Here is a 22,238-nt window from a genome sequence, read left to right on the forward strand (position 1 = left end):
TGAGGCCTTGGCTCAGGCCGCCAACCTACACACTGACTCAGCTCCACAGAGAGGTGCCCCCCCTCCCCACCCCCTACCTGATACCCTGACACACTGTCTGCCTCCTGCAAAATGCCAGGGGGAGGCGGAGAAGCCGAGTCCAGCAGGGGAGCCAGGACAGCAGGTTTCTCAGCGTTTCCTTGCCATCCCAGCCAGGAGCCTCCTGGGATCCACTGCCCCTTCCCGACTCCCACAGGAGAAAGCCACAGAGCCACAGAGGCGCTCCTTGTCATCCTGCCCAGGCCTGGAAGGCTTCATTGGGATTCTGCACAGCTCCCCTGCCCCCACCCGGTGACATTCAGCAAGTCGCCTCCGTTCAGTACAAAGCTGTTTGCCGAATAAAAGGACATAAATCACCCATTCCCTTGGAGACTGAGACAGCCCAAACCTCAGCACGCTGCTTCAAGAAGCAGTCAGACTCGGGAGGGTGGAGGAGGGACAACTCCATGGAGGGAAGGCGCATGACCCCCTCCACTCTTGGGCCTCAGCGGGGAAGGCAGGAGGAAGGAGGAGGGCACAGAGCAGAATGGGCTTCTCCCCGTGTCTGAGCATCCTGGCACCCGTGCAGGCTGACATCTCCATCCCTCTGCGCCCTGTGTGCACAAGAGACACACGGTCCAAGAGGGAGTGCTTTCAGCTGAGCTTCAGAACATCATGATGAAAGGCATTCTGGACTTGGAGGGCCGTTCACACCCCAGTGTTAATGTGAGAGGGTTGCTTCTCATGGTGGGGGTTTGCCGAGAAACTAGCCTCTGGGCTCTCATTTTGAAGGTGGTGAGAATATCATTTAGAAAATTACCCACAGGGTGCTTCACTCAGTGCCTGGCTCTTGTCAACAGAAAGCACACCAGCAACAAGGAAAGAATCGCAGTGCTTCTGGCTCGTGGTGGCCTCAGCTTGCAGAGTAGGACTGCTCTCCCTCCGTGGCCTTCCCCAGGCCTGACCTATCAGAAGCAGATGGCCAGGCCTTTCTCCCCAGGGGCCTCCGGTGGGTTTGAACTGCCAATCTTCCCATGAGTAGGGAAACAGTCTTTTGTGTCACTCGGGAATTGTATGTACATGGTTTTAGAAATGTTCACTACTCTGTAATAATCTTGTCCACTTGAAAACCCAAGGCCCCCCCATCCCCCAGTGCTCACACAGACTCACCTTAAAGGTCTTGGTCTGGTTTGGGGTCGGCTCTGGCAGCAGACAAGGACTGGACGGGAAAGAGGGGCTAGCTCTTCCTGGGGCCATCCTCTTACCAGGGAGAGCAGGGCAGAGGGAGCGGCCAGCAGCCAAGGCCCCAGCCCTTAGGGGCAGGAAACAGCTCCCTCTTGGTTTCACGTGGCTGGGACGTTTGGTTCTGCTCTACTTCCCTCCCGAAACGTCCGCTTCAGCAGGCTGGAAGGTCAGCGGTAGGGCCGGGTTCTATGCTCACTGCGGGCACACTCTTTTCTGGCCCCAAATGACTTTTCCCGATGTGAATCACACACACATACTGTGCCATCGGCGTCTGCCACTTCCCTGGGGACGCACGGAGGGTGCCTGTGGGCTGAGCTGCCTGGACAAGTGTCCCAGGTGTTTCTCTCCCTCCCATGGTGTCGTGCGGTCCTCTTGACATCCTGGGGCCTGTGAGAGTGTGATGTCTCCGGCAGAGTACGTCACTGCATTCCCATGGAGATGTGTTGGTCAGAGGGTAACAGACTTGTTCTTCTTTGGGGACATTCAGACTCAATGGGCTGGCCTTTCATCATGGGGAGGAAGGTACATGAGAATGTCCTGCTCATTGTGCCAGCCCGATCTCGGAACGGCACCCTCATGCCCGAGGGATTCCCACGGGGGAGGGCAGGGCAGGCTCGGGGTCCACATGGACCCCCCTCCAGGTCAGGAGCATGGCAGAAAGAGGCCCAGCGCCAAACATGGACAGAAAATTGGGGGGCAATTCCCATTGTGGCGAAGGCATGTGAGACACATGGCCTTGACCTTCTACCTCTCTTGCCCCTTTCCCCCAACCCCCCCACCCCGCTGAGAGTCTCCTCATCAGCAAACGGTCTCCTCTGTGGAGAGCTTGGCACCCCAAGTGTGAGGTGGGCACATCCAGGGCTGAAATTTCCTTCAACTTGGTCCATGTTGCATAGGAATCGGGCCTGAACCCCCAGGACGAGCGTGCCTGCCCCTTCCCCAGTTCCTTTCCCCGGGCCCCAGCCCTGGGGCATCTCTCTGGGTGAGGATGCTCACACTGATCACATGGCATCAACTGTGTGCCAGGCGGCACCATTCCAGATGAGGCTTCCTGGTCCCATTAAGATGTGTAGTCTCAGAAACCCACAGGGGCTGGTTTACTCTGTCCTATTGGCTCAGCATGAGTTCGACTCCTGGTGACGCAGAGGTGAAAGCATCTATTAGATTCACGGTCAAACACACCAGATCAGGCAGTCTGCTTCTGTAAAGGTTTACAGTCTTAGAGACCTTAGGAGGCAGTTCTGCTCGGTCCTACAGGGATTCTAAGAACTGGAATCCGCTCATCAACAATGGGCTTTTGGTTGGGCAAGGGCAAGAGAACCCCAACGCCTGCTCCGTGGTTCCAAAGCGGCACTCGAGCGCGGCAGAGGGAGACCATTTTCATGAAGCGTTTCTGGTGAGGAGGTGCTCACGCCTTTCGAAACGAAGGCATGTCTACATCACGTGAGGGGCAAGCCCAACATGGGTCACCCGGGACTTACTGTATGGATGGCCGTGAACCACCGCCCGGAGATTGTGATGCTGCTCGTGTGGGCGAACCACCGCGAAAGAGGATGCTACTGAGTCCAGGGACACAAAGGCCACCTCCAGTGGCCTCCTGGGTTCTCACAGGCTTGGACATTGAAACCCAGGCTCCTAAGGCCCTCCCCTCTGAGGCCCCTGTGGACCAAGATGTCTTTGTCCCTGTGTCACTGGAGGCCCTGCGGCATCAGCGGGAACATCGACTTAGCTGTTATTTGTTATTATATTGTTATTATTTTAGCTACGTTGCACTTTTCCAAAAAGCCTTGACCTTTGTGAAGCACGCTATGAGTGCCGACTAACGAAAATAACTGCCTTGGCCGCTGGGGATGTTTTTAATTGAATTGTATGAGCCGAGATTTGCAGACATGAAACCAGAGTTCCTGCATCCTGAGGCTGTGGGAGGATTAGCTTTCGCCTAATCCTGAACTGGGGCCCAGTCTCCCACCTGGAGGCCCAGCCCCACCCCTCTTCCCAGGCCTCAGCGTGGGCCTCACCTTCTAGCTCTTCGCTCGCTCTTCGCTCGCTCTTCCGGCCAATTAAAAATCCCTGCTGCCACCGTTACCTATTTTCAGCTCTCAACCAGTTCCTTTGTCGGCCAGACACTCTTGTTTTTTTAAAAAAATGTCTAGATGACGAAATTCATTTTGATCACAGTCGTGTATGACGCCCCATTTACCTGCAACACACACCGCAGCCACGCAGAGATCAATGTTAACAAGCAATTGTATGCAAGGGTGTGCCGGTTTGTACAGCTGCAGGAGCAGCTGTGTGTCTCTTTCCCAGTGCTTCTGGGGTGCTTGCCACAGCTCCTGCAGAGACAGACCCACGGGGACAAGCAAGACCGGGCCCAGCCTGCTCATCTCACAGTCACTGGACAATCAGAGGCCCCTCCGAGACAGGCCTCGACATGCCCTGTTGGCAGCCGTCTCATAGGTGCCAGTTGTCACCCGCCCCGCCCACCCTCTCCTGCATATGCAGCTGGAGGAGTAGGGAAAAACCCACACTGCCCACTGCCTCTCCTGGGCAGCTCTGTCCAGGGACTGGGGTTAGCACCAGGCGATGTCAGCCGAGCAGGTGGGGCGATCCTGGACCACTACGCAGAATGCCCCAGAGTGCAGCCTGACTCTGGCTTCTTCCCTGACTGACCGCCACCATGCTTCAGGCCCTATCCGGTCACACAGTTGGTCTCTCCAGTGCCCAGTCATCTTCGAACAGTCGTTGAGCCCGAGTATGCACCAGGGCTGCAGAGATGAAAATACTTGCCCCTTCCCGGAAGGACTGAGGACACAGGACAGGACATCAAACCCCAAATCAAACTCACCGCCATCAAGTTGCTGTCAACTCCTCGAGGCCCGATAGGACAGGGTGGAACTGCCCCCTGTGAGACTGTAATTCTACGTGTGGAAAGCCCCGTCTTTCCCCCACAGGATGGCAAGTGGCTTTGAACACCGACCTTGCAGTTAGCAACGCCATGCGTAATGGCTATGCCACCAGGCCTCCTTGTTAGCACAGGGTGATAACATGGAGTGTTAGACAGGATGCTGACCAGGGCGCAGTGGAGGTTGAGGAGGACACCTAGAGGGCCCATTGCTGGACAGAGACCTGCACAGTCGGGCCGGAGCTAGGGATCAGGAAGTGAGGAGAGCTTTGTGCAATGCATGGTGGTGTGGGTGAGGAGGCTCTGCAGAGCTAGAACCCAGGTGAGGGAGGGGGGCTAGAGACCTGGGGATGCTCAAGGAGCCCTACTATGGCTTTCATACTAGGGATGCTGGGGAGCCTTAGAAGGGCTGTGAGCAGAGGAGTGAGTGTCAAGGCCCTGGAAGGATGGTGCTGGAGGAGGTGGACAAGGCTGGTTAGGGGTGGTTGCAGTGGCAGCCCTGATGAGAAACCGCAGGGGCCTCGGGGCAGCGGTGAGTCCATAGAGCCTCAGGCCACAGAGAGGCAGCAGGGCCCGGTGATCTTGGGAGGGGAGCAGAGATGGCCAGCTCCCAGTAAACAGCAGAATGCTCAGTCTCTGTGCGTGAATGTGTTTGTCCTTCAGGTCCAGCCAGGGCACACGATGTAACATGAATGCTCACGTATTTTTAATTTGGGGTGTGAGGGAGCTGCCAGGCTTGGGGACATTTCATCTGAAGAATCTGTCTGGCTGGACACTGTCAGACATGCACCGAGAATGAGTTCATCTGTGAGAGATCAGGGCAGCCGCAAAACAGACACCACCAGACTTCCTCCAAGTCAAGGCACCACAACCTCCATCCTGTGCGTCTTCCCTGGCATCTTCCGGTGTCGGGTTTCTAACCAATGGGTGGAGCCGGGAGCTTTCATGAGCTGTCCACACTCAGCCGTCTCATGGTTACTGGGTCTTTCAGACCCGGCACAGACCAGTGTCAAAGAAAATGGGCTCACCTGTGACTGGTAATATCGTAAGGGCAGTCCCCCTGCCACCGAGTCAATGCCAACTCACAGAGCTGCCTCCTGTGAGTTTCTGAGACTGTAACTCTTCATAGGAGTAGAAAGCCTCGTCTTTCTTCCTCAGAGAAGTTGGTGGTTTCGAACTGCTGACCTTGAGCCATTGCAGCCCGGTGCATCACCTCTGCCACAGGGCTCCTTCTGGGTGAGCCTGTGGCAAGAGATAAGTGCTGAAGAGGTGTCATTTAGAGTCCCTGGGGTGGGGGAGGCCTCCTGGAGAGAGATTGGTAAGAGAAGGGGGCCTCATGCCCAGCCCTGAGTTAGAGGCCATGTGGAGGGGTGGGGGTTGCCTCCAGAGGGAAAGTGTCTGCCACAGGGAAGGGGCTGTGATGGAAACCACCAGTGGGGGTTCAAGAAAGGCGTGACTAGCCGTGTGGGTGTTTCCCAGAGGCTGGAGGGGTCAGGACAGAAGCGAGGCGGTTGGGTCTAGCAGCACAGGGGCACTGGGACCCACCAAGAGTTCTCAAGGGGGGAGTGGAGGGGGTTGTAACCGATTGGTTGACAAGTGGGTGGAAGTAAGGAAGGACAGACAGCCTGGGCTAGGAGATCTCTAGAAGCTTGGCTGTGATGATGATGATGATACTGAGGAGGAGGGAGAGGAGGAGGAGGAGTGGCTAGAGGGCAACAAAAGGTCAAGGTGCAATTTTAATGTATGAAGGGCAATGAAAAACGATAATAATTTGAGGGCAAATAAGAATGATTTGGAAGCAAGAAAGTAATATTTGTAAGAGTAGCCCAAAATCAATGTGTCTAACACTGAAGCCTGGAGTCCTCCCCCAGAGGTGCGTCTACCCATCAGGGTCGCTCCCCAAGAGGTGCGTCCACCCATCAGGCTCCCATGTTAACAAGAAGTACCAAAGTACCGCCCGTCCCCAGCTGCTCAAGCCCGCGATCTGGCCTCAGCGGTAACTCCTGCTTGTCATCAGCAGGCCCCTTCAGGTCCTCCTCAAATATGTATCTCCAATTTTGTTTTGATTCTGCATGAAATGTCTTGTCTCTCTCAACAGGACAGAGATTATGTGGGTATTGTTGGCCCCTTATACCAAGTCCCTAGCACAGTCAAGGCCTTGAGTACCTGTTTATTGAAAGAAAGTCAGACACTACCAGGGGACTGCAGGAGCACAAGAAAGGGAAGGTGGGAGGCCAGGGACACGTGGCCTCCACTGTGCCCCAGGTCAGCTCTGAATGTGTGGGGAGCCAGACCACCACCTCCGCACTGAATGCAGCCAGCCAGTGGCTACACACACACACACACACACACACACACACACCACCACCACCACCACCACCACCACCACCACCATCACCACCAACCTCCACCACCATACCACACCACACCCCGGATTGTTGTGCCTGACTGTGCCTCAGCCCCTCACAGCCCCCCAACAGGCATCTGGGCAAAGAGCAGCTCCCAGTTGCTGCAGCCCCGAAGCAGCAGCCCCGAAGCAGCAGCAGCAGCGCATGTGGGCGGGCGTGCCTGGCTCAGCCAGCAAGAAATGCCCTGTGTGCAGCCGTCCTGCGGGGCCCTGGCTCCTGAGCTTCCAGTCCCTCGATGTAACAGATATTCTGTGGCAATTGCCGATATCAAGCAGATTTGAGAAGATTCAGTCACTGCACACTTAGCGAAACACTAAGAGTAGAAGTCAGCAATACGGGAGCCACCAGGGTGTGCCGTACCCCTCACACACAGCTGAGTGGGGAGGGCTGGTTCCCCAGAGGACTCAGCTGGGGCATGAGACCCCACAAGACCTGGACGCGTGCTCTTTCTGCCTGTGGGAGCATGAGACAAGCCTCTTTGGCCTCAATTTTGCTGGCTGTAAAGTGAGGAGGGTATACACCAGAAAAAAAGAAAAATAAACCCTACCGGGAAATATATGATGTGTTCCGCCTTAAAGATGGTCATAAGAGGAGAGATGCCCGTCAGGGATGCCAGATATACCCAGGCAGATGACTGCTGGCTGTTAAGGGTTGGGGTAGCAGATGGGAACCTGCCAGCACCTGCTTCCATAGAGATTCTTTGGTCAGGCAGCGGGAGGTGGGTCCCAGAGCCAGGCCAACGTGCTGTGTCCCCTGCCCTCTGGGAGCAGCTGCCCTTCCCTCAGCTGGTGGAGTGTGGCCCTCGGCAGGGATGTCCCAGCCAGCGAGTCCTTTAGGCCACCTGGGCCTGTCTCCCATCTCTAGTAGTGCTATTGGACTCTACCAGGCTTCTCTCCTCGCTCCTGGGGGATTGCCGCAGGGAGGTGGTAAGAACTCCTCACCCCAGGATCTGGAGAACCCAGCCCATCACCTCGCTGTGCTCTCTGGTGGCAACTGCAGAGAGGAAAGTCAGAAATGTGTGTGTGTACCTTCATCCTTCCCTCCCTCCCCCCACCAGCCCCTGATACTGGGGTGGGACACATGCGTCCCCATGGGCCCTTGACTGGTAACCTTTGAGTTTCTGGAGTCATGTTTTCAACATCTCTGTTTAGGCTAACACACCTCTCAAACGCTTGCATTCAAATCAGCCACTGGCTTTCCAATGGCAGGAATCAGGTATGCTGATTCCCAGGCCCCACCTCCAGCGAGTCTGCTCTGAGGGATCTGGGGTGAGGTCCAGGGATGTGCCAAAGCTCCTATTGTGAAGCGAATGTGTTGGATGTTGAGACTCCTCCAGCTCCTCTGCTGGCCCGGAGTGCTCCCCTCCCATCTGTGAGCCCCCTCCTATCCTCAGTGCTTCTGTTCCATGGACTGCGGCCGGGGGCGGGGGTTCCTCCTGGCTGCGTCTCCCGGCCGGGCCCTGGCTCTCGGGCTCCAGGCTCGTGACTGGAGCTCTTCACGGAGCAGGGGCTGCGTGTCACCTGAGTGGTGAGCAGGAAACTAGGCCACCGTGCTTGGCTGAGCAGGCCCTCCAGCAGCTCCTCTCCCCGCCCTTCCCTACGTGCCCCGGGCCCCTACATTGTGGGCGAAGCCTGCCCCGGAGCACTGGGCAGGGGTGCTGAGAGATGCCCTGAGAGGGAAGCAGGGTGCCAGGACCTCAGGCGTCCCTGGGGGTGCACAACCTGGGGAGTCCCACTGCCCAGGTCCCCAGCTAAGTCAAGGTTCTTGGGGCTGGAGGGAGCAATGTGGGGCTGCTCCAGCCCAGGCCCCCAGTCCCACCTAGCCAAGCACTTGGGGGGTTCTCACCCCCTCTCTCTGCCCGACAGTGTCTGCCTCTGATTTGTTCCCATCTTGTCCGTTTCTCCCCCTCCTGCCAGCTCTGCCTTTCCCTAGTTCTCCTTTGCTATCTGTTCCCTGTCCCTCTCCCTCTTTTTTTGCTGGTGTCCCGCCTCTCTCTCTCTCTCTCTCTCTCCTTCATTTCCCTCCCCAACCCTCTTTCTCATCCTCTCACCCCTTGTTCTCACTGCCCCACTCGTTGGCCTCTCTGTCATTCTCTGTTCTCTTTCACTCCGCTCTCTGCCTCCAGCTCTTGCTGGTTCACCTCCTCCAGGTGACCCTCCTGTCCCCACTGGTCACGGCCTCCTCCTGTCCCGTTCCCACAGGGCATAGCCCTCTTGGTCACCAGCCCCGTGGCAGTAGCCCTGTGTGGCTCAGACATCCTTGAATCTCACCGTCTGCTGAGCTGACTGTGGGGGTACACAGAGGAAGGCCCCCTGATGCCCACCTGGAAGCTTACTTTCCAGGTGGGGGTGGTACAGGCTGGTGGGGACAAGGACAGCCAAGATCCAGAGGGAGAAGCTGGAGCAGCCGGCCTCTCTGCTGGACCTGGAGCGTTGACTCCGCCACGTATCTCAGGTGCCCAGACATTGCCCGCACCAGTTCTTGTGCTTGGGCACGTTCCCTGCCTGTGGCCACCACCCAGCCCCACTTTCCCATCTGCTAAGGAAGGACGGGGGCCTCCGGGATCAGGTCAGGCCGAGGAATAGCCATCTGATTGGGGTGACTTGGCTACCTGTCCCCTGCCACCCCTGCTCCCTGCCCTCGGGAGCTGGAGGTGGTGTCTCAGGTGGGAGGACCCAGGGAAGCCCGTACTCTTGTAGGCTTCTCCTAGGACTCAGCCTGCAAGCCAAGGTCAGAGAGAGTAGTCAGGCCAGGACTCGACTCTGGGGCTCTCAGTTCTCAGCCCCCACCCCACCCCCCACATGGAAATACCCCCGACACTCCCCGTGTCATCTCCCCTCCAGAGGCCTGCATCTTCCTCCAGCCTTCCCGGTACAGAGGGAGGCTGCTGGGTGGATGGAGGTCTTAAGAGGGTCCTAGATCCTTTATCCTTTTTGCCTAACGGGAATGGGGGCAGAGGGAGGGCCACATGCAGGCAGAGGTGGCACCTAGAAACCAGAATAGGAAATGGAGAGTTTTAAATGAGGGAGAAATCCAGCTCTTTGAGAGAACAGAAGAGTAAACTGTACTTACTCCAGAAAGGAACATTTGTGGGACCCGGGGCTCCCCTGCGGGTGAGAGGAAAGGTCTGAGGATTTGGGTGAGAAGCTCAGCTCTCGCTTTGCAGCCTCGGGCAGTCGGCTCAGCTCTCTCTCTGCGCCTCTGGTTTTAAGCTGTGAAAGGGAGATTGTCTGAGGTGAGAGAAGACCAGAGAAAGCTCTCTCTGAGGTGCCTGAAGGGAGATCCCTGTGGGAGGGAGGCAGCCCAGGAAGTGTGGGCACCTTGAGGTGGTGGGACGCTTCTCACAGTGCCCTCTGCCTGCCTCAGCTGCGTGGTGGACGAGATGGACTTCTCCAACATGGAGCTGGACGAGGCCCTGCGGAAGTTCCAGGCTCACATCCGAGTGCAGGGCGAGGCCCAGAAGGTGGAGCGGCTCATTGAGGCCTTCAGGTAGGACGCCCCACTCACAGACCCAACACGGGCCTGCGGCACAGCGCTGGTGTGAACCTGGGGTCTGCCGGCGGGGTGGGGTGGGGGTGGGGGTTTGGAGGTGTAGGCAGCAGGGGTGGGCTCCAGAAAAAGAAGAGAAAGCAAACGAACAGCCCCCCTGAGCGCTCTGCCTGCAGGCCACCCCAGATGAGGCCCCCAGGCTGGCCTGCAGGTCACCCGTCTGTAACCCAGGTTATTTTACTTAATGTAGTTAGCAAAAGCCCCCTTACAAGATGCACGTAGCCCAAGGCAGCCTTTCCTCAATGCAGCCTCTTTCCTAACTTGCTACGTTGCTCAAAAGCAGACGGGCTGGGTGTTGCAGAAGAGGCTGAGTGTCTTAGTTGCCTGATTGTTGGTGATTAAAAGACAGCCCTGCCATCCAGTTACTCACCAGACCGTCCCGAGACTGACCTAAGACTGAACGAGTCTTTGCCTTCCTGTTTGCCTGCTCCTGATCCACAACTGTTGCTTGTTCTTCCTCCTCCTCCTCTTCATCTCCTTTATTAAAAGAGCATTTCACTGGGGGCTCTTACAACTCTTATAACACTCCATATATCAATTGCATCGAGCATATTTATACATATGTTGCCATCATCTGTTTCTAGACCTTTACTTTCTATCAAGGCCTTGTCTCAGCTCCGCCATTTGCCCTCGCAGCTGTTTCGTATGGGTTCCCTGAAAGCTGAGTTAAGGGAAAGAATTCCTATGTGTCTCCTGCAAAGTGTGAATTCCAAAGCAAGAGGTATATATTCTCGGTGTGTTCTGCTTTCAAACAGGACACCATGAAAACACTCTGTTTCCCACTGCTGTGGTCTCCTCCCTGGGATAGCTTCTCAATCAGACTCCTCTCGCTTCTGACCGGGGTGGGTCAATTGGCTGCCCTGCTTTAGGGTAAAATACCTGCAATTTCAGAGAACGTGTTCTCGCCCACCTGTAGCTCCAACTGAGCACCTTCTCAGTGCAGGTGCTCTGCTCTCCCTGGGGCGTGTTGGGAGGGCGGGGGTGTGAAACCAGTCTTGCCCCCGCTATGGAGAAGAGGACCAGGGCCAGGGCACAATGAACAGACTGGAATGAGAAGCCTTCCTGGGACAGCCCCTCCACCCCCCATCCCTTCCCCAGTGCTGGGAGGGGTCTCAGCGCCATGTGCTTTTCTCTCCACCACAGCCAGCGCTACTGCATGTGCAACCCTGAGGTGGTGCAGCAGTTCCACAACCCGGACACCATCTTCATCCTTGCCTTTGCCATCATCCTCCTCAACACCGACATGTACAGCCCCAACATTAAGCCTGACCGGAAGATGATGCTGGAGGACTTTATCCGAAACCTGCGCGGTAAGGAGGTGGGGGTGGGGGAGGAAGGGAGAGGCCATTGCTCAGGCCACAGTCTGCTAGTGAGCCGAGACTGTGAGCCTAGACCCTGATTGTTGCCTGAGTGACCGAGGGCACATGGCATGCTCCTCTCTGGCCCTTGGAAAGCCACTTGGTGCTACGTCTCTGGAAGCTTTTCCAGGAGCCACTGTCACTGCCCTGCCCAAAGCAGCAAGAGCCCTTGGGCAATGTCTCCTTGCCTTCCCTGGACCATTGACCTCCAGGCCTTGGCACTCCTGTTGGTGCCTGTGTGGTACCAGCCCTTCCCACTCCATGACCAACGAGGGGAGAGCCAGGATAGGACTTTCAGGTCCTGGGTCTATAAGTCACCCTGGTAGATAACGTTATGGCATCCATCATCCTAGTGTTTTGGTTTGGTTTTTCTGAACAGTATAGCTCACTGAAGGCATGGCACATTGGTTAAACATTCGATTACTAAATGAAAGGTCCGGGGTTCAAACCCACCCCCCACTCAAAGATGATAGATAGCCTTGAAAATCCCATGGAACAGTTCTGTTCCGCCCAGCAGCATTGGGTTGGGTTTGGTATAGTGCACCACCTAACCGGAAGCAAAGCTGTATCACCAAGACTACATAAACCCAATATGGGCTCTATAAGTATGTAATGATTATCACTTCCTCTTCTCTTTGCTCATGTCTCTATGATCCTGTCGGAACCTTTCCCCAACTCCACACCTGTGTGTCCTTCTCAGTACATTTCAATCCAAGAGGCACCCTGGGCTTCTTTGAGCTGTCTCTCCTGAAGCCTCTAGCTCTGCTCCCTACCTGATCATGTTGCTAGGCCAGCAGCACTGCTGTTTCCTCTTGGGCTCTCTCCCCACCATCATCCTGGAGTCTCCTTCACCTTCCTCCTGTGTTGAATTCCTGTGTCCTGGGTGGCAGAGCTTCCTCATTCTTAGTTTACTTCTAGGGAAATTTACATTGCAAACTTTTTTTGTAAGAACTCGAATGTCTGAATATTTTTTTCAGCCTTCACCCTCGTTTGGGAGTTGGTTGGGAATAGAATTTCAGATTGGAGATATTTTCACTCAGAGTTTTGAAGCTATTCCTCTATAATCTTCCAGCTGACAATTCTGCTCCACCATTCCAGTTCCCGACCTTTTGCACATTATAGTTGGTTTCTTTTGCTTTGGAAACTTTTTGGTTCTTCTGGTTGTTTTTTGTGCCCTGAAGTTTAATGACGATGTGCCTGCGGTAGGTCTATTTTAATCCATTGTACTTGGTGTTGAGTGCTGCTGTGTTCGTCCTTTCAGTGTAGAACCATGTGCTCTTCCGGAGGGGTGTCTTCTTAACTATTGGATCTGGTTGTTTTTAACCCTCCATTTTCTCTATACTCTCTGAACTTCCTATCATTCAGATGTTGGATCTCTTCGTTTGATCCTCTACTTTTCATAGGTTTCTATATGCCATCTTTGTCTTCTCTACTTTTCTGGAAATATCCTTCAGCTTTATTTTTTAAGACCTCCTTCTCAGTTTTTAATTTCTACTACCATATGCTGCTTTTCAAGAGTTCTTTTTTGTTCCCTGATGTTTCTCTTCTATAACATTTGTTTAGTTTCATCGATGCAATGCCTTTTCATACCTCTCTGAAGATATGAAGGATGTTTTTATTTGTGTGTTTGGCTTTCTTCTTCCTACGTGTCTCCATTTCTCTCGAGTTCTTTTTTCTGTTTTCCTGAGTATTTCTTTTTCTTCCATGTCATGGACTTCTTATATACAGTTGGTGAAGCGCAATTGATCGTTCATATTTAGGGCAAGCCACTCATCTAAAATGCTGTGTGTATGGAATGGGGGTTGCTGATTGGTGGGCTTTCTGGCAGAATGGTTTGTTTTACCCTTTTCTGGGAGGAGGGGTAGCCTACTACTACAATGGCTTTAAATGTTTTTTTCTTGTGCGTCTTGATTCCTCCCAAAAAGAAATGTTCAATCTTACCCAAGTGCTACCAGTCTGGCTGCCAATGCTCTGAGGTCTTGGTGGGAAATAGGACTGAGGATCCTTTCAATATTTAGATGTCAGTTTTATCTCCTACGAATGCCTGCCGTTGGCTTTGCTTGGAGTCTCCCAGCCCAGAATTTCTGGCTGACCCCTCCCAGAGGATTATCCTCTAGTCTTCTATAGGATCCCTGGTGGTTTAGTGGTTAAGAATTGAGCTGTGATCCTCATGGTCAGCAGTTAGAAACCAGCAGTAGCTCTGCAGGAGAAAGACAGGGCTGTCTACTCCTGTAAACAGTTATCATCTCGGAATCCCACAGGACGGCTCTATGAGTCAGCTTTAACTCGATGGTAGTGAGTTTATTCCACAGGAGGGGAGGAGATGGGGAAGTCTACATGCTTTTAAATTTACTTGCAACCTACTTTCCTGTCTATAGCCCACCTTCACCTCAACTTTCTGGGATTGCAACTGCCACCAATTCCAAAGTCCTTTGGTGATTGATTCTGTGGTGTGTTGGGGTTTCAGCTTTCTCAGGCTTCCTAATCCAACCACTCTTCCATCGACTTTCTAGGTCTCGTGGTGGCTTTGCCTCTTCCCCTGCTCTCTTTGTCTTTGTGGACTTATGCTCTAGGGAAAAAATAATTCCTTGTTACTGGAGTATTCAGTGGGAGCCAGGGTATTCCAACGACCTTCTTTAATTGAATGTCTGTGTGTTGTCTTTATCCATGTTCTTTCTTGCCCTCAGCCAGATTTCTTGCAGGCCCCCAAAGGTACTGCATGGCTCATGTGTCCAAGTTTTAAAAACAAGATCAGATGAGGAAGGACCAGGGACTAGACAGGGAGTTGCTGTTAGAAGACATGATATCCTCGCCGTAGTTGGGAAACTCCTTTGAGAACACTTATCACCATTGTTTTATTAAAAAAAAAAGTTTCACTCTTGTAACAGAAACACAGACTTATTGAAAAAAATAATTGGAAAGGTAAGATAATATTTTATAATTGCCTCTCTCCACTTCCGAAAGAAATTATTCTCATGTTGGTGTATTTTCTGTTAGTATTGTTGCTACTAGAGTTTGGGCATGAGTTGGAAGTAGGAGTTGGAGTAGAGACCCTCATTGCCTGTGTTACCCGCCCCCCACCTTAATGTCTCACTTCCCATTCACAGCCAGGGGAGAACCTTGTCACTCACACAGCAGCTACTCACTGAGGTGGGCTGAGGGCCTGGGAGGGGAAGATCTGAAAGGAGAAACATCCAATCTAACCTCTGCCTTCACTGTGGTTTGCAAAAATTAGCCCAGAAGGCCTTTCCGGGAGACAGAGCTGCAGAAGCAAAGACACTGAACAGGGACATGGAGGCTGGAAATAACCAAGAAAGTGTCCTGAAAAGTGAGCGAGAGGGTTCCTTCTGTGTGGAAGAGCAGACGAGGCTGGAGGTGTGCGTTGGGATCCTATTGCACGGTCTTGCAGCTGAGCAAAGGAATTTGTTCTTAGTTTAGTGGGCATGGGCCGCAGCCATTGAACGCTTTGGGACCAGGATGTGGCAAAGCCAAGGTCACCCGTTAGAAGTCTACGACTGGTATGGAGATTCCTCTCTCTGGTTTCCATCTACCCAAACTCCTCCTCCCCCCCCACGTTGCTAGGTGTGGATGATGGCGTTGACATCCCCAGGGAGCTGGTGGTGGGCATCTATGAAAGGATCCAACAGAAGGAGCTCAAGTCCAATGAGGACCACGTCACGTATGTCACCAAGGTGGAGAAGTCCATCGTGGGCATGAAGACAGTAAGTTGTCCCTCCACAACAGCACTCACCACCCGGGAGGTCAGCCGCCTCTCCCATGGCTGCCAAGCCACCTACACTCCCTTTTGTTTCTTTCTCCCTGGAAACTCCTCCCCTTCTCCCCCTTCCCTTTTGAAAAACCCCTTCTTTTAATTCACCCCCTTGAAAAAGCTACTGAGCATTTACAGGCACCCCTTGTTTCACTGCACAGTGTCGACACTTAAGTGTTTTACACATCGAAGGTCTGTAGCCGCCCTGCATTGAGCACCATTTTTGCCAACCACGTGTGTTCATTTCGTGTCTCTGTGTTGCATCTTGGTAATTCCCCAAATATTTCAAACGTTTTGAACATGCTATTATGCCCTGGATAGCCACTGTATAGTGTACATCTTTTATAGGCACTGGGAAACAGACAAGCAATCCCCGTGGCTCATTGGCTTTATGGTGGTGGTCTGGAGCCGATCCAGGGCATGCCTGGACTGCGTCCTTTCTTCTCTTGTCAGATTCCCTCACTGCCTCTTGCTAGCAGACACAGAAGCAGGAGAGACTAGGGTGAGAGGTCAAGAAAGACTTCCCAGTGGTTGGATGACCCTGTGATACCAACGCCTTCCCACAGTGGGATGGCTGCTAGTGAGATAAAGGCAGAGAGGGGGCTGTCTTAGAGGCTCCAGGCAGTGGAGTCTCAGCCCACCAGGGGCCCAAGGAGGCATGACCGAGGCCTCAAGCAGTCTGTACAGGAGAGAAAGAGGCTAGGGTGGGGAGGGGGGTGCCGTACTTGCAGGTGTTAGAGGGGAAAGGCTTGATCATGTGCCTGGGTTTGCACAACCTGGAAACTCTTGTCAGTTTCCTTCCCCAACTCATCTCTCCTCTCATTTGTCCCAGTGAGATGAACCCCTGCTCCCCAAGAAGTGTGATGATGGGGACAGAGGCCGGATGAGGAGGGCGGAGGGTTGGGATCACACTCAGGCCCTCTGAGCCCCCGTTCTGTCTCCTCTTCTGGAAGTGGGTGCTGTGGGGCGGGGAGAGCCGGGGCCTCTGGGGCCCGCTGGCTGAGTGGCGTGTATGGGGCTTCCAGGTGCTGTCGGTGCCCCACCGCCGCCTGGTCTGCTGCAGCCGGCTCTTTGAGGTGACCGACGTGAACAAGCTGCAGAAGCAGGCTGCGCACCAGAGGGAGGTGTTCCTCTTCAACGACTTGCTGGTGGTGAGCAGCGGGGGGTGGAGGGGGGGACCTCTGTGTGTGAGTGTGCCTGCATGCTCACCGAGGCCCTGCCTGGCCGCCCTCGGTGCCCCTGGCGCCACCACCACAGCCGCTGCCCGGTTAGGTGAATGCTGCCACCTTCTCTTGCCCAGATTCTCAAACTCTGTCCGAAGAAGAAGAGCGCTTCCACCTATACCTTCTGCAAGTCAGTCGGCCTGTTGGGCATGCAGTTCCACCTCTTTGAGAATGAATGTAAGTGAACCAAGGGGGCGGGGGGAGGGGTGCAGAGGAGGGGTGCCCCCCTCAGCCCCTGCAGCTCACAGCCCCGCGGTGCCGGGGGGGTCCCGTTTCCAGATTACTCTCACGGCATCACGCTGGTGACCCCGTTCTCGGGCTCAGAGAAGAAGCAGGTCCTGCACTTCTGTGCCCTGGGCTCAGATGAGATGCAGAAGTTTGTGGAGGACCTGAAGGAGTCCATCGCCGAGGTGACGGAGCTGGAGCAGATCCGGATAGAGTGTAAGCATCTCAGGTGGCGGCGGCGCTGGGGTGTAGGTGTCCCCCTCCGCCCCCATCAGCTGGGAGCCCCACACAGCCCTGCTTCTGCGCTTGCCCCCTCTGGAGGGAGGCAGAGCCCTCCTTCCACAGCGGCTCCTCTGCCCTGTCCAGGGGGTGATGGGGCCTGCTGCAGGTGTGCCCACCCAGTCAGACACGTGGGTTGTGCCCAGGCCCCTCGTGTCCCAGGGAGCTGATCTGGGCTGGGAAGTTGAAATGAAACCCCTGGGTGAGATCAATGAGCCAAAGCAGAGAATCCCTGGAGCCCAGGGTCCTTCCTCCCCACCAACATGGCGTTCTGAGCTTCCCCACCGCAGTCCTCCCAGCTCATTGATCTCACCCGGTGGTTTCATTTCAATAATCTTCACACACACACACACACACACACACACACACACACACACACACACACTCACTTTACTTTCTATGACATTGTCTTTTTTGAAGCAGCCAGGCTGGTTTTTCTTCGGACTTCTCCATTTTTATCTGTGTGTTTATCCCTCTAATTCTGGCATTTTTCTTTCTTTCAAAACCCCGTGGGTCCCTGGAGTCCCTGGGTGGCACAAATGGTCCGTGGGCTCAGCTGCCAACCCCAAGGTTGGAGGTTCGAGGCCAACCAGAGAGGCCTCGGGAGCAAGCCCTGGTGATCTGCTTCCACACGTGCACCCTGTGAGCACCATCCTGCTCCGACACACAGGGTTGCCGTCGACTGGAGCAGTGACGGTGTCTTCAAGTTCTCCGTGGTTTAAGGAAAACATAACCCTCTCCAGCCACCTGGGCAGCGTCGTCCTTTCCCATTGCAGGGGGCTTCAGATAGCCTTTAGGGAAAAGTCAAATAAGAGCAGATTTAGCAGCCAGAATAGAAAATCCATATAAACTTCAAGTCTGCCTTATGCAGCCATAGGGTTGATAAGCATCTCTAAATTAATATCAATCCCCTAGACCCCAGGACGGCAAACTGCAGCTCTTTTGGTACATACATGTGGTTCTGAAGTAAAACTGAAAATGAAAATAAAGCTCCCATAATTTCATTTATAAAATTTCCAAGGATATTATTCAGATGCTAATGGTTTCACCTGTTTGTAAAAGAAATATATTTATGGCTCTTGAATAATTTTGAAATCATTCCAAGGGACAGGATTGACTTGTTTGTCTCAAAAGTGCCGACCCCCACACTAGGCAGTAAGAAAGGTCGGGGCAGTTTTTGAGCGGGGGCTCAATAGGATAGGGCAGTGCTTTTGGATCACCACCTATTAAGCACCTACTGTGTGCAGTGTGCTGTGTGCCCACACCAGCCTATGGGACAGAGTAGAAGTGTTTGCTGGGAGTCCTAGGTGCAAACGTCATAGGAAGGTATTGACAGCACTTTTCTTCTGGGGAGTCACTGGTGGGCTTGAACCACTGACCTTTTGGTCCGCAGCTAAGCAAGTAACCATTGCGCCACCAAGGAGAGCTTTCTTGTGAAGCGTTATTGTTGGCTCTGACTCAGTGACTATATGTACGACCCAGTGAAGCACTGCCCGTTCGTGCACCCCTCACAATTGTTCTTAGGCTCGAGGCCCTTGATGCATCCACTGTGTCTGACCATCTCACCTCGGGCCCTCCTCTTCTTTGCTGCCCCTCCACTTTTGCAAGCATGATGTCCTTCTCCAGAGACTGGTCGCCCTGATAACATGTCTAAAGTACTTGAGACAAAGTCTTGCCATCCTTGCTTCTAAGGAGCATTCTGGCTGTACTTCTTCCAAGACAGATCTGTTCATGGTCCGTTCAATGTTCTTCACCAACACCATAGTTCAAATGCATCGAATTTTCTTCTTTATTCAACGTCCAAATTCCATGTGCATCAGAGGCCATTGAAAAGACTCTGGTGCGTATTTTCACCCTACTTGAAGGCTGTAGTCCTTGATCTCCATCAGCAAGTGCTTCAAATTCTCCTTGCTTTCAGCCAACAAGGTTGCGTCATCTGCATATTGCAGACTGTTACTAAGCCTCCCTCGGATCCTGCTTCTTCTTCATATAATGCAGCTTCTCTGATGATTTACTCAGCATAGAGATTGAGGAAGCATGGTGAAGAGGATACAGCCTTGTCACACACCCTTTGTGATCCGAGACTATGCACGATTTCCTTGTTCTATTCGAACAGCTACCTCATGATCCATGTCCAGGTTCCGCATGGGTCCAGTGAAGTCTTCTGGAACCCCCATCCTGCTCAGGGCTGTCCAGAGTGTGTCCCGATCCACACAATTAAATGCCTTGGCGTTGTTAGAAAAACACAAGTAAAATCTTTCTGGTATTTTCTGCTTTCAGTCAGGATCCATCTGATGTCAGCAAGGATATCCCTTGTTTTACATCCTCTTCTGAACCAGCCTGAACCTCTGGCAGCTCCCTGTCAATGTACTACTTACAATCATTGTTGAGGATCTGAGGCAAAATGCCCTTGCATGCTGTAGCAGTTGTATTGCACCACAATTTACACATTCTGTCGGGTTGCCTTTCTCTGGAATAGGTGCAGACATGGATCTCTTGCAGTCAGTTGGCCAAGGAGCTGTCTGCCAAATTTCTTGGCATAGATGAGTGAGCGCTTCCAGTGCTTCATCAGTTTGTTGAAACATTTCAATCGGTGTTCCATAAGTTCCCGGAGCCTTGTTTTGGTCTAATACTTTCAGTGCAGCTTGGACTCTTCCTTCAGTACCATTCATTCTTGCTCGTATGCTACCTCCTGACATGGTGGAATGTCCACTGGTTCCAACTTTGTTTATTCAACTTGAGGCTTGAATTTCCCTCCCCCTTGAGATCTTTCTGTTTCAGATATGCTGCGCATGTTCTTCCCTTTTGGTTTTCTAACTCTTAAGTCTTTGCACGTTTCATTATAAGACTTGACTTTGTCTTCGGGAGCTGCCCTGGGAAATGTTCTGTTCAGCCCTTTGACTTCACCTTTCTTCCATTTGCCTTATAGCTACTCTGTGATGAAGAGCACATTTCAGAGTCTCTTTGGACGTTCGCTTTGATCTTTTCTTTTTCCCTGTCTTTTTCATGACCTTTGCTTTCTTCGTGAATGATGGTCTTGACCAGCCCACCCATTCTCCTGTCATTAGTGTTCAATGCATCAAGTCTGTTCCTGAGATGTTTCTCAAAACGGAGTGGGGTAGACTCAAGGTCGTATTCTGTGCAGGCTCATTCATTTCTCTTCTGTTAATCCTCACAGTGAGCTCTCTAGGTGGCTCAAGCCACTTAACACTTGACTAGTAGCTGAAAGGTTGGTGGTTCGAATCCACGCAGAGGCTTGGTGATCTATTTTCAAGAGGTCACAGCCTTGAAAACCCTATGGAGCAGCTGCACCCTGCATATGTCGGGTTGCCACCAGCCAGAACTGACCTGATGGTAACTAACAGCAACCACCCTCACAGTGACCCTCTGAGGTGGCCCGCCCCCATGTGATTACAGGTGAGGCTTTGAGCAGTTAACGGCGTGCCCAGGACCTCCTCACTAGAAGGGGACAATCTGGCAATCACATTTCAGCCTGACAACAAGGCACTTGTGCTGTGTCCTCAGAGCGTGAGAGAAGAGGGAGGCTCTGAGTATAATTTCCCAAGAAAATAACCCTTCTTATAATCAGCCAGACAAGATATCACTCAGGTACCCCTTGGTAGAGGACATGCAAATTTCCTTTCCCTGAGCTGTTGGCATACTTGAATTCAGCCATGTAGCAAACAGACTCTTGGCAAGGGCTTGTCTGGATGCCCAGAGAGGCCACTCCAGCTGTTGTTCTAAAACCTTTTCAAGGACACACCCTGAAATGACTTCCTTTGTTCTCAATCTGCCACCGGTGGCTGGCTCCCACACAGCCCTGGAGAGTCGTAGGCACCCTGGAGCACCAGCACAGCTGGAAGAGCCCATGCCACAACCCTCCAAGGACAAAGGAGTAGACAACAGTCAGAATGCGAGGCCCGCTCCCGCTGTTTGGAGGGCAAGGGGACACTGAGAGGGGCTGCCCTTCAGCTGCCCTTGTGTGGCTGACGAAAGATGAGGGGCTGCTCAGGGGCTCAGAAAGCAAGGAAATGAAAAGCCCCATGCTCCGAAGCCCTGATGACATGTCAGGTCCCGCCGGGCTGGCATGTCTATTGCATGTTTACAAGTTGGGCTGCTAATTGCCAGATCACCAGTTGGAAACCACCAGCCGCTCAGTGGGAGAAAGATGAGGCTTTCAAGTCCTGTAAAGAGCTCCCTTCTCAAAAACCCACAGGGGCAGTTCTACCCTGTCCTCTTGGGTCCATAGAGTCACAATTGACTTGAGGACAATGAGTTGGCTTTTATTTCAGCCAGGAACCCTGAAGGCACAATAGTTAACCCCTCAGCCTCCAAACTGAAAGGTCAGTGGTGAGAGAGAGCCCGCCAGTGGGGGGAAGATGTGGCAGTCGGCATCTGTAAGGACTACAGCCTAGGAAACCCAGTGGGGAGGTATACTCAGGGCTTGGTACCACTTCATTCCAGTTCAACAGCCTGCTGAGAATATGTGTTTCTGCCCAGATGTACTGAGTGAGTCCTTGTTAGTCCGGGTTGACTAGAGAAACAAATCCAGAGGCACTCAAATATGTCTAAGAAAGAACTTTATATCAAGTAGTAATTGCATATTAAGAAAACATCTAAGTCCAGTCCAGATCAAGTCCATAAGTCCAATATTAGCTCCTATGTCCGATACCAGTCTATAAATTCTTCTTCAGACTTGTGTGTCAAATGCAGGAAGATCACAGGCCAGTGGGTGGAAAGTCTTGTGGATCCAGTGGTGGTGGAAGCATCTCTGGTTGGCTTGGGTCTCCACGTGGCTCCTTCAGCTCCAGGGTCCTGGCTGCCACCAGCATAGCTCCATGTGGCTTGTCAACAGGAATGTCTCGCAGGGAGAGAGTGTATGTCCCACCTCCAGAAAGCTATTTGTCTGAGGTCATCAAGCTGCAACCTGATTGACAGGATAAACTCTACCCCTTCACTTTTAATAGTCTTAAATTGACAACTGATTATGTAATTACCACAATTATCATACCTATATTTTAAATAAGGTGATTCTGTTTTCTTAACAATTTTATTGGGGGCTTGTACAACTCTTATCACAATCCATACATCCATCCATTGTGTCAAGCACATTTGTACATTTGTTGCCATCCTCATTCTCAAAACACGTGCTTTCTACTTGAGCCCTTGGTATCAGCTCTTCATTTTTCCCCCTCCCTCTCATTCCTACCTCCCTCACGAACCCTTGAAAATGCATAAATTATTATTACTTTGTCATGTCTA

At 52.9% G+C, this 22,238-nt stretch overlaps 1 protein-coding gene across 2 annotated transcripts in view; it reads left to right on the forward strand.

Moving 5' to 3' along the window:
• IQSEC3 (IQ motif and Sec7 domain ArfGEF 3) overlaps nucleotides 1-22,238 on the forward strand; it is a 122,945-nt gene that overhangs the window by 92,355 nt on the left and 8,352 nt on the right. For both annotated transcript variants that reach the window (XM_075553146.1, XM_075553147.1), the window contains 6 exons: nucleotides 9,940-10,062; nucleotides 11,266-11,432; nucleotides 15,063-15,202; nucleotides 16,275-16,400; nucleotides 16,550-16,649; nucleotides 16,752-16,913. In XM_075553146.1, the coding sequence (XP_075409261.1) occupies nucleotides 9,940-10,062; nucleotides 11,266-11,432; nucleotides 15,063-15,202; nucleotides 16,275-16,400; nucleotides 16,550-16,649; nucleotides 16,752-16,913 (818 nt within the window). The remainder of the gene's footprint in view (nucleotides 1-9,939; nucleotides 10,063-11,265; nucleotides 11,433-15,062; nucleotides 15,203-16,274; nucleotides 16,401-16,549; nucleotides 16,650-16,751; nucleotides 16,914-22,238) is intronic.

This window comes from Tenrec ecaudatus, chromosome 6 (assembly GCF_050624435.1).
Source record: "Tenrec ecaudatus isolate mTenEca1 chromosome 6, mTenEca1.hap1, whole genome shotgun sequence".
Classification (NCBI taxonomy): domain Eukaryota; kingdom Metazoa; phylum Chordata; class Mammalia; order Afrosoricida; family Tenrecidae; genus Tenrec; species Tenrec ecaudatus.